The 12,183-nt window shown below is 43.9% G+C and overlaps 1 protein-coding gene across 3 annotated transcripts in view; it reads left to right on the top strand.

The window, feature by feature from the left end:
* The window catches only part of SEL1L2 (SEL1L2 adaptor subunit of SYVN1 ubiquitin ligase), a 63,792-nt gene that overhangs the window by 38,460 nt on the left and 13,149 nt on the right, over positions 1–12,183 (top strand). For 2 of the 3 annotated variants that reach the window (XM_088844431.1, XM_055424325.2), the window contains 4 exons: positions 2,402–2,464; positions 3,032–3,119; positions 6,004–6,152; positions 7,573–7,647. In XM_088844431.1, the coding sequence (XP_088700557.1) occupies positions 2,402–2,464; positions 3,032–3,119; positions 6,004–6,152; positions 7,573–7,647 (375 nt within the window). Of the gene's footprint in view, positions 1–2,401; positions 2,465–3,031; positions 3,120–6,003; positions 6,153–7,288; positions 7,455–7,572; positions 7,648–12,004; positions 12,178–12,183 lie in introns of all 3 variants that reach the window. The other variant, XM_088844430.1, reaches the window with a different exon arrangement.

Genomic DNA, 12,183 nt, shown 5'->3' with positions numbered 1-12,183 from the left:
GCTTCTACCCTGTCTGAAGGCCATGTCCCTCCCCCGAGAGCAGGGCAGTGGTCTTAGCTCCTCACAGGAGCTCCTTAAATATTTCCCTAATGTGAGCATCTGCTCCCTAAGTTCAAGTCAATCCATCTCAGCGAGAGCACTGAGCCCTAAGGTGGAAGTTATGTATAGGGAGAGGGATTGCCTACGCATATATTTTTTTCGACTTGGAAGGAGTTTTAAAAATTAGGAAATTTCATATCAAAATCTGGATGTCCAGCTTTTCTTGGAAAATGAGAAGAGCTGAGCACACGAGGTGGCCATTCCACGTGAGGACAGTGGGCCGCAGCAGAGCAGAGGAGGCGCCGCTGCCTCCAGGCGTCCAGATGCCCTTGGTTTGCCTCGGTCTCCACCTCTCCCGCATAACCTGGCTTACGTACGCCCTACAGTACCTACATGGCTCTGGGGGCATCTGAGTCGGCTGCTTTCATCTGAACGTTCTGAATAGGTTCTGCCGTTGATTAATCGCTAAGTCGTGTCTGACTCTTTGTGACCTGTGACCCCATGCACTGCAGCACGCCAGGCTTCCCTGTTCTTCACCATCTTCCGGAGTTTGCTCAAACTCATGTCCATTACTCTGGGCCTTAAATGGTTGGTGAGTCATCCAGTGAGGCCCTGGTTCCCCAGGGATTCTCTTAAAGAAAGAAAGGAATTTGTCCCCAGTATTATAACTTTCTCTTTCTGCCTCCTTCCCTTTTCCTTCTTCTCATTTCCCTTCCCTCTCATTTCTCTCAACATCTAATTGAAGATAGGGACTTTCCTGGTGGTCCAGTGGTTAAGACTTCTCCTTGCAATGCAGGGGGTGCGAGTTCAATCCTTGGTTGGAGAGCTAAGATCTCACAAGCCCCAAGTCCAAAATACAAAACATGAAACAAGAGAAGCAATATTGTAACAAATTAGTAAAGACTTTGAAAATGGTGTACATAAAAAGATGTAAAAATATAAATAAATGAGGGTAGCTAAAAGGAGATAGATTCAACACTTTACCACAGGCCTCACACTAGGCTTCACCCCCAGAGCAGACTACCCCCAAACTCCTGGGCCTACAGGTAGACATAGTCAGGGGAGAAGAGAGAAGAGGGAGGTAGACATATACCAGCTGTTTGAAATGCATATAGATTGTCCTCAGAAGGAAATGGCACCCCACTCCAGTGTTCTTGCCTGGAGAATCCCAGGGACGGGGGACCCTGGTGGGCTTCTGTCTATGGGGTCACACAGAGTCGGACACGACTGAAGTGACTTAGCAGCAGCAGCAGCAGGAATTCTTACACTAGCTGGCCCTTTGAATATACCTAGGTTCAAAGTTTAGCACCTTGAAATAGTTGTTGAACTATGCTGTCCCTAGTTATGTGCTATTTCTGTCTCACTGAGGAGTACTCTATCTGTATCTGCAATAATTACGTTTCAATTATTAAATTATTAAAAATAATTAGAAATGAATATGTTTAGGCAGTAAAAAGAAATTTGGAGAGTTGTCTGTCAGAACTTAAGTTCCTGAGGAAATACTATAAACCTCATAAACAGTAAAATTTGAATAAAAAAACATAGACCAACAGCACTTTACCATCCACAATGGCTAGATTGAAATCCACAAAGTCTCTAAAATGTTATTTGGCCACTTACATCAACCTCCTTTTCCCAAAGCAGGTAACAAGTGTTTAGATAGACTTCTCTCTTCTGAAAAATTCCTACACATCCTTTAAGACCCAGCTCAAACGTCACCACCTCTAATGACTCAATCTGCTCAGTCCCGCAGGCAGTTGAGTGTCCCTCTTCTGGGGTGCCCACAACACCGTCCATCTGTTTCCACTGTAGGACTCACCACATTTGCCATGATTAAGAGGTCCTTCCTAGTGGGTCAGAGCCCACGGACCTGTCAGGCTGCCTTCAGACATGGCTGGTGCTGTCTGGTTTGCCTCAATATCTTTTGTCTTTCACCTCCTACCTCTGCCCGATGCCTGTTATGGGGTCACACAAAGCAATCCCTAGAGAAATGCTGAACGAAAGATTGGGACAGAGGTTCAAGAGGGAGTGGTATTTGTATACTTATAACTGATTCACACTGTTGTATGGCAGAAACTGATACAGTGTCGTAAGGCAATCATTCTCTAATTTAAAAAAAAAGTAAGAAAAAGAAGATTGGAGGAAAGATGCGACTGTCTTTTCCCTCTTTTCTGGTCAGAAGGGGGCTATGAAAGTGTGAAACGAGAAAGTAGAGAAAGTCAGAATAATGCCAGCTGCCTCGTTAACCTGCCTTAATTCACCTCCTATTGTGCATGTTTCAAATTTTGTGAATGATTTTGCAATACTTTTCCTTATGGCGAATTCTCCTAAGACTCTACCTCGATTTTTAAACCCACTCTAGGGCAGTGCAATTGGTCTTCATGGGCTCGGCCTTCTTTACTTTTATGGGAAAGGAGTTCCTGTGGTAAGTTAAACAGTTCTACCATCTTTCATGTTTCCAGAAATTGACTAGGGTGAAATTCATGACCATTGATTAATTTAAAGGAATTAGTCTCTATTACCTGGTTCGCCAAGATATCGTATCTGATAATTCAAAATAAAATAATCCAGTGAAATATTTGCCAGAGACATAGGGTAAGCTTGTGACAAGAATAACAACCCTAATTAATATCTTAGAATCATAAATTCTAAGTAACCTTAGAAATCATCTAACCCAAGAGGATTTTTTTTTTTTTGGATAGATAAATTTGTCTTCTTAGTTTAACTTCTGTCTTTTGAGTGACCTTCCCCCAATATCTAACAAAACCTATTGTCAGTGTAGGAAAAGACATAATTTACAATGATAATGAGATAATTATTTCTTAGTAGAATCTAATATAATAATGAAATAAAATGTATAATACTTCTGATACAATTTTAATTAGCTTAAATCACATAGGGCACTAACTACACTCTTTAAAAAAGTGGAAGGCAATTGTTACCATGGAGTTATGCATGTACCTTTGAGTAACAAAGTGTAATTATCTTGCAGAATTATGCAGAAGCACTTAAATACTTTCAGAAAGCTGCAGAGAAGGGATGGCCCAATGCACAGTTTCAGTTAGGCTTCATGTACTACTGTAAGTACTATCCATGTGGCTGCTTTACTTAGGATGACAAATGCATCACTAATTCTGCTCCTTTTTTAACACAAATCAAAGGGTTGGTGTGGATGGTTTAGACAGAACAATCAGGCAGCATTTTGAGGAGGAATTTGAAGAAGACAAGGAAAAGTACACTATCTGGGGGAGGGGGCAATGAGGTACAACCAGAAAGTTCACCTTAAAAAGCCAAGTTTGAGCAAGTATGAAACTCACAAGAAAGGTCAAACTTGAGAGATTTGGGTGGCATCAACATATAGGCGTTAGTTAAGAGTAGCCGAGCTTCCAAAGGGAACGGAGAGAGAGTGCAAGAGAAAGGAGTGGTAGGCCACTGTAAGAAATCTGGTGATCCTTGGTACCATACTGAAAATATGGGCGAAGAAAGAGTCATCACAGGAAGACTGAAAATACACAGTCAGAGGGATGGGGGGAGGAGGTTATCTTAAGGAGGACAAGGGGCAGAAATCTCGAGAAAGAGCAAATGAAGGATACTCCCCTGAAATTCAGTGAAAAGCCTGGTTCTCACTTTTTGAAGAAAAAGGGCAAAGTGTCTGTGGAACTTATCAGTAAGGAGGACGTTTGTGAGGTCATCGAACTGGGTGAGAGGGAAGGCAGATGCATGGGCTGAGGAGTCCATCGAGGCAGATGGGTCCGAATACGCTTGGAAGTAGCGTGCCTTTAAATGGAGGAGAGGGATGAGATACTAGCACGAGGGAGACCAAGAATCCAGAGAGAGTTGTTTTCAAGATGTGAGAGACCTGAGCACAATTTTTTGCAGAAAAATGAAAGCGATTCAGCCAATGGAGAGGGTTAATGTGTCACTGGGGAGATGGGATAATTGATGAAGAGGTTCTGGAAAAATTTAGGTGGCACTTCTGATCTTACCTGACCAGTGGTGAATCTGCAAGTATCTGATCAGGTCCAGGGAGCCTCACTAGCTTTGATAAAGAGGAGGGATTTCTCATCCTCAAAAACTGGAGAGATGATGAAACAAATGGTGCAGTTGTAAATCCGGGGAGAGAGGCAAGTGAGGAAAGATAACGCAGGGTTCCTTTAGTGAGCTCAGAGGTACAGTCACTATCTGAGAACAAAGGTGGAGTGATTGAGGTAGGTGATCTCAGAAAGCCTTGAAGATTTGTAATCATTTTTGTAAGGACTGAGAAAGAGATTGGCCAAGACACATACCAAGAGATCCAAATATATCTGAGTATTCTGGTCTCAGTCGGTCCCATCAGGGGTGGAGCAAGGGCAGGAGCAGATGCATCATCACGAAGCCAGATCTGGCCTAGAGGTCAGCTGGCATTTTCCACAATAGTCCAGCCTCAGAGTCTGTTCTGTACATCTTGGAAGGCTGCCTGAGATAGCCTGTCCTTCTAGTTTATTCCAAGTCCCAGTCCCAGCTTCCTCAAGCTTCTAAAATTAGGGTAATAGTTATGGCTGATGTTTAAGTCTTGATATGCTTTTACTCATTTAGTCCTCTCAACACATCTTGTGGGGTATCCCACAGTTTATAGATGAGCAAACCGAGCCGTATTGAGGCCACAAGTCTCACACGAGGTCACATGATCACACACTCAGTGGATCTGGGATTCTAACCCAAATGATCTACCGGCAGAGCCACTGCTCTCAGCAGCAATATGGCGCTGCTTCTGAAGGCTAAGAAATGTAAGAGCTGGGAGGCAATCTCAGAACCACCTGAAGAAAGCCCTTCCTCTTGCAAAGGATGTGCCCCAAGTTGCCAAAGCAGTAACAGGAGAACCCCAACAAGAACCCCAGCTTCTGGCAGTAGCTGACTCTCTGCACCAGCTCCAAATACCTCTCCTTGCTCCAGGCATGAGCTGAGTCTGAGCTGGGCCCCTTGGAGCTGGGAGTTGCCTGCCCCAAACTCCATGGTTATGTCTGGGCGGAGCTATACTGGCCCTGGTGTGGAAGGATGACAGTGATGGCAGCACACATCATGGAGCGGTTTCTGGTCCTCAGAGACTACCGCTTGGTCTCCTTCCCATTAACTTCACTAACAATATGTGCCATATTGAGGAGATATTTTCCTGAGACTAGATTGCAGCCAGGAAATTAAAAGACGCTACTCCTTGGAAGGAAAGTTATGACCAACCTAGATAGCATATTAAAAAGCAGAGACATTACTTTGCCAACAAAGGTCTGTCTAGTCAAGGCTATGGTTTTTCCAGTGGTCATGTATGGATGTGAGAGTTGGACTGTGAAGAAAGCTGATCGCCGAAGAATTGATGCTTTTAAACTGTGGTGTTGGAGAAGACTCTTGAGAGTCCCTTGTAATGCAAGGAGATCCAACCAGTCCATTCTAAAGGAAATCAATCCTGGGTGTTCATTGGAAGGACTGATGCTGAGGCTGAAGCTCCAATACTTTGGCCACTTCATGCGACGAGTTGACTCACTGGAAAAGACTCTGATGCTGGGAGGGATTGGGGGCGGGAGGAGAAGGGGACAACAGAGAATGAGATGGCTGGATGGCATCACCGACTCGAAGGACATGAGCTTGAGTGAACTCCGGGAGTTGGTGATGGACAGGGAGGCCTGGGGTGCTGTGATTCATGGGGTTGCAAAGAGTCGGACCCAACCGAGCGACTGAACTGAACTGAACTGAAGTGAGACAGTCCTTCCCCTTCAGTTCGCTGAATGCGCAGAGAACATTCATTTCCACACTCTTCTAATCTAACTCAACTCCACCCCGCCCCTCCAAATAGTGAATCAAGAGTAGCTTGACTTTTGCCTGACTCTTCTGAACCTATTTAAAATAGCAGGAATCACTATGAACATTACATGCATAGATTATAATGTAAAAAAATAATGTAAGGGGTGGCTCAAAATGATTTTAATTTTTCAGCTGGCTCTGGAGTATGGAAGGATTATAAACTTGCCTTCAAATATTTTTACTTGGCCTCTCAGAGTGGGCAGCCCCGAGCTATTTATTACCTGGCCGAGATGTACGCCACAGGAACAGGAGTGTTGCGATCGTGCAGAACCGCTGTGGAGGTAAATCAAGAGCTGTTTTGGAAGTGCTTTTCATTTGTCACACAGAGGAAGTGATACTGTCCTGAAATTGTGGTGCCTTTGATTTTATACATATTATCTTATTTCTTCCAGCTGACAATGTGAATACTGACATTTGCCAGAGAGGAAGAGCAGTGATGTAACTCAGCCTAGGAAAGGGAGGCAGAGAAACGATCCTTCCTCTCCCTTGCATTTGACTTTTCATCAAGTTCAGTGCTCTCCTCAGAATTCAGTCAGGGAGCTCTGTTTCAGTCTTCAGTCAAATCGCCAGGGCAACTTGGCACTTCTAGTGGGATTGGGAGTTGCAACTTGGGAAATGAAAGGCTTGATTTAGCCTAGAAAATGTAGCCTGCTTCTTCCCGGAAAGCAAGGTCCTGAGGTTTTATTTTTTTGATGATTTGGATGATACCTAAGAAAGTGAATCCTTTTAACCTGGGATAGTGGTGCAGTTTTCAAAAGAGTGCTTTTAGGATCTTACTGTCCTTCATCGATTTATCAAACACTTCCCCTGCACCAGTATAAATACCTCCATGTTGTAATCTGACCCCTCTGAAATTCGTTCCAAAAGCTGCCAGCTAATAATCTATCTTTAGATTTGCTCCTTTGCCAACTTCCTAATGAATTATGTATGGCTAACCTCTTTTGGTTACGTAAGCGCTGTTCAGCTCAGTTGACAGTTGTCCCCAGACCGCTCTGCACAGCTCCCGCACCGTCCTGTCACCTGCACCCTCAGGCGCTGTCTTCCCCTCGTTCTCTCTTTTCCACATCAGCTGCCCTCACAGGGCAGCAGTGCCCAGTAAGGCCCTTAAAAAAACAAAAACAGAAGTTGGTACATTCTTGTCCTGCCGAATAGCCTCCAAGTCAGAAAAGTTTATTATGCAAATTTAAAATAAGCCCCAGGAACTTTAAGCTCAAGACAAATAAAATACACACTTATAATCTTTGTGCCTATGAAAGGTATGAACTCCTCACCCTAAATAATTTTCAAAAGCCATGTTTCAGACCAAAAATCCTGGCCTGACCAGCCAGGAGGAACTAAAGACTGATGTCAGTTACCATTTGCGTGGAATGACATGTATTGGCTAACTAGCCTGCTTGATTTTTCTTTCCAAACACAGCTTTACAAAGGTGTCTGTGAACTAGGCCACTGGGCTGAGAAATTCCTGACAGCATACTTTGCTTATAAGAATGGTGATATAGATTCTTCTCTTGTTCAGTATGCACTGCTTGCAGAAATGGGGTATGAAGTAGCTCAAAGCAACTCAGCATTCATTTTGGAATCTAGTAAGATAAGTTAAAATTCTCTGCAATTCCCTATTCATACATATGCATACTTGACTTTACTACAGGGGCATCATAAGCCTTCCTAATGGAATGTCTCCTTTTTATTCTTTTTTTTAAGAAAAGGCTAAAATTCTTGAAAAAGAGAAGATGTATCCAATGGCACTTCTCCTATGGAATCGAGCTGCCATTCAAGGTATCCGAAATTAGATAAAAGTGAGCACTGCCTGGCCCCTGTCCACTATTATTCCTCTGTTTTGCTACAGCTGAGCTCTTGGGCACATAGGCAGAAAGGTGCAAAATATCTAGCACATGGTATTTCAAACTGATGATAGGGTCAGTCTTTGGTTGGAGGTCTTTTCCAAAAATTTCTTTTGTTATTCTCAAGGTCCCAGTTTAGCATATGGCAGGAATTTTTCCATGGCACTCTCTCCATGGCACCTAAAATGTTGTCTGAAACATGACAGTGTTACTCAAGAAATCAGTTTTCTTGGTCTGGCTTCAGTCACTCATTTGCTGAGTTTTTTTTTTTTTAACTTATCAGAGATATTATCTATCTTTCAATGAGTTTATAGATAAAATTACTTATGGCTGTAAGACTTGCTTGATTATTCTTTTAAAATATCACTTTGAAGATTACCATGAACTTCAGATCCTTATTATAATGATTAGTATGGTAGCATCAGAAAAAAAAAAAAATTAGCAAGATCCAACCCCCTTCCCTTCCTGGAGTTCCTAGGCCCCACTACAGGGATCACATGTGACGAGGAAGGTGAGAGGGTGGTGGGGAAGCAGTGGCAGGAGGCATTTGCATCACTGTGTCTCATTCCATTCTTTCCCTAAAATCATATTACTAAAAGCAGAGAGCTTCTGCAAAGCTGTCACTATTGGCATTTGGAAATGTGAGGAACTGTCTTATAGTAAGAGAGCAATTTTACTTCTAATTAATTTCTTAAAGTCACCTCTTGCTAAGGTCAAATCATCCCTTTTCTCCAAGAAGTGAACGGGGTAAGAAACAATTCTCAGTTGATGAGGCAGAAGAAAAAGCCATCATTGGTGCCTTCTCAGATCCAGCTGAGCTGCTACTGCAGTGGCAAGCCATCCATGTGATTTTAGTGAGAAATTCCCGAAAAAAGAAAAGCCCATGTTTTCTAAAATTCAGTGAAGACCTTGTTTGGAGTGGGGAAACAATACCAGCAATCTCTCATCTATGGCAAATCAGCTCAATTGTAGCAAATACAGGTTTATCCCAACCATAAAATGCTGCAGAAGCTGCACCAAGGGAAAGAGACCTTGAAAACGAGAGGACATAAATATTAAACAGAATCCACCAATATAAAAATGTCAGACCGCGTGTCAAAAGAGAGGTCAGACATGAGTGTCCCTGAAGATGTAGCCGCTGGTGGCTGCCTCAGGTGAGGAAATCTAGAGGTGGAAGTTAGGCTTCCAGTCAGTCACTGGTGGTGCTTACCTGCAGGAGCTGCTGTGTGTGACGAGGCTGCTGAACCATCAAGATGGTGAACTGGAGGGGAAATCCCTCCCCCTGTCTAGTGACCCTCTGGGAGCCTGTAAGGATTGCCACCTGCCCCCAGTCAGTCCCCCTGAGTAGGGTGGAGCTGAATCCTCTGGAGAATCTGCTTGTTCACAACCTTTCATTCTTAGAGACCTCTGGGGTCCTGCTTACTGCTTGTAAAGCTCAAAAATGCAGAGGCCTGTTCTTTTGTGGTTATGGTGCAGAAGGAATCTTGGGGTCAAAGGTTAAGGCAGCTTTGGTCAAAATTAGAGATGGAGCAGGTTTCTCTTTAGAGCTCAAGGGGGTCTCTTGCCTCTCCAGGATCCTCTGGGGCCCTCTTTTGGGCATAATTTCTATAAGGTCTTGCCCCCAGCTACCTGTACATTTTGAAGTACCTGGGAAGCAAACCCTAACAACTAATATCTTTTGGCAGCTTAAGAATTTTATGACATTACTTATACTTATAAAAAGCTAAAGGTGGTTTACATTTTAGTACAGGATTCCAGACGGTTAAAAGAACTTCAGAACCCAACGGAATCTATTTCAAAAATTTTTAGGCTTTGTCTTAGGCCAAATGGGGAGAAAAACTTAGAAGGAGTCCCATAGCCCTTAATAATATGGACCATATCACACAAGGTTACTTTCTGGTTTTCCAAGTAAGCCTAGACTGTGCATCAGGGTTGGGCATAGTTGAAGTGGATGTCCTGCATGAGCATCCCCTCATCTTTCCAATCAACATAGTCCTAGCGACTGAAAACACGGGCCCCAGAGTTCCCCTTGGAGGTCATCCCTAATTAGCCTTCAAAAGACTGAAGTCTCATATCTTAAAAAGTCATGTGAATTTTTTCTACTCCGACATGAATATTTTCATGTTTCTTGGAAATTGAAATTGTAAAATACTTAACATCTGGGAAAAGCATTTTCTAAAAAAGTTCCCTACCAAGTCTATCCACTCATTCCATAAATAGTCATCAGGTTCCAGTCCCGTTCTGGGACTGTATTAGTGATCAAGGGCTTCAAAGTTTTCTCTCATCAAAGAGGGAGAGAAAATAAACTAGTAAAGAAAATAATAGTGATACGTGCTGTGAGGTAATAAAGCATGGAGATGGGACAGATAATTACTGGATTGTTGTCTGACAAGGTGGTCAGAGAAGGTGCTAGGCAGGAAGCAACATTTGCGGTGAGGTCAGAAGGATGAGGAACTCCAAACATGCCAGGCAGAGGGACTTGAAGAATCTTACTGCGGGGATCCTGAGGCAAGGATGCGCTCGGTGTGTTGAAGGAATATGAAGAAGGCCAGAACATACCAAGAAAGTGACAAGAGATAAGGATAGTCAGGGAGGCAGAAAACAGACAAGGCATCGCTTACAGGTCAGGTCAGGAATCTGGATGTTATTCCAAGTGCAAAGTGAAGGCACTTGAGGGTTTTACCATGATTCGATTTTACACTTGAAAAAAATCATCTTGGCTGTTGTAATATTCCAGGATGAGACTAGATGGTAGAGGAGAGGGCAAAAAATGGGTGTGTTTTAGAGAAAGAAGACTTGCTGATAGATTTGATCATAAAAGTGAGAGGAAAGACCTGGGGAAAATTCTCTTAGATTTATGGCCTCAGAAGTGGGGTGCTGGTCCTGAGAGAGGAAAGAAACTGATGATTTTGTTTGGAGGAAGAGGGAATGGGGTGTGAAGAGGCTCTACTGGATGTCTTACGTTTGAGATCCGGGTGGGGAAGTCGAGAAGGCACCTGTAAGAATCTGGAGCTTATGAGAGACAGGACTGTAGATACAAACTGAGAAATAGTGAACACAGAGGGCCGTGGAACCAGACGAGATGACGTGGAGACAGTTGAGACAGAGCAGAGTGCTGGGGAGGAGAGGCAAGAAGGGAGAGAAGCTGGAAGGGAAACATCGGGGACAAGGCCTTGGCAGTCCGACACTTAGACGCCGGAGGACGAAGTCAGGCAAGGGTTTGTCAGCAGAGGCATGGGGGCACGAGGGCAGTCGAGAGGAGAAAGGACTCGGGCAGTTAGGACCAGGGACCCCAGTGTGGCCTAGCGGCCCAGTGCGATGAGGACAGGGCTGTGGCCAGGGGTTCCGGCTGCATGGAAGTTATCAACCGCCTTGAAAGTCGCAGTGTCGTGGGGGCGGGAGCAGAAACCAGGCTGGGGTGGGTTGAAGAGCATGTGGGAGGAGAAGCTTTCGAGACAGCGAGTATAGAACACACTTTTGGAAAGGCTGAGTGTGAAGGAAACCGAGAAGTGGGGCATTGTGACAAGGAGATGCCTTGGGATGAAGAAATGGGATGAAAGGTTTGATGTTGTTCATGGAAGATACAAAACGGTGTGTGCATGACTAATGGGACTAGAAAGGGGGAGAAGCTGGCTCTGCAGGAGAACAGAGCTTCTTCTAGAGTGAAATCTGAGAAAAGAGGGATGGGATCCAGTCGACCTACCTTCAGAAAATGAATCTAAAAGGTAAAATTAATAATGCTATATTCTGGGACTTCCCTGGTGCCTCAGTGGATAAGAATCGGCCTGCCAATGCAGGGGACATGAGTTCACTCTCTGGTCCGGAAAGATTTCGCATGCTACAGGGCAAATAAGTCCGTCTACCACACCTATTGAGCCTGTGCTCTAGAGCCGGCGAGCTGCAACTGCTGGGCCTGTGTGCCATGACCACCGAAGCCCCTGAGAAGCCATGGCAGTGAGAAGCCCCCACTCTCTGCCCCCCGAGGACACCCACGAGCAGCAGTGAAGACGCGACACGGCCAAAAATAAACAAATGTATAGCACAGTGTACCTGTAAAAACATTTTTATAATGTTTTACTCTTTAAGAACATTTGCACCATACTGTGGGAATTATCCTACAATGAAGACAGCTAGTATTGTGTGTTATATCCATAAATCATATCTAATCCTGATTATGGGATTCTAAGTATTTTTTTTTCCTTTTCTATATAGATTATCATTAGATTGAGTTACTAGGAACTACACCTGAATCATTTGAGTTATTCTTCTTCTCTTTCTGGTATTTCTATCAGGCAATGCATTTGCTAGAGTGAAAATTGGAGATTACCATTACTATGGCTATGGGACCAAGAAAGACTATCAAACAGCAGCCACACACTATAGCATCGCGGCTGACAAGTACCACAGCGCACAAGCCATGTTCAACCTGGGCTATATGTATGAACACGGTTTAGGTATCACAAAGGTAATT

Source organism: Moschus berezovskii, chromosome 15 (assembly GCF_049115385.1).
Source record: "Moschus berezovskii isolate FMDL1 chromosome 15, NW_MosBer_1.0, whole genome shotgun sequence".
In the NCBI taxonomy this organism is placed as follows: Eukaryota; Metazoa; Chordata; class Mammalia; order Artiodactyla; family Moschidae; genus Moschus; species Moschus berezovskii.
The sequence above is the reverse complement of the archived record's forward strand: the minus strand, read 5'-3'. Positions and strand labels throughout refer to the sequence as shown.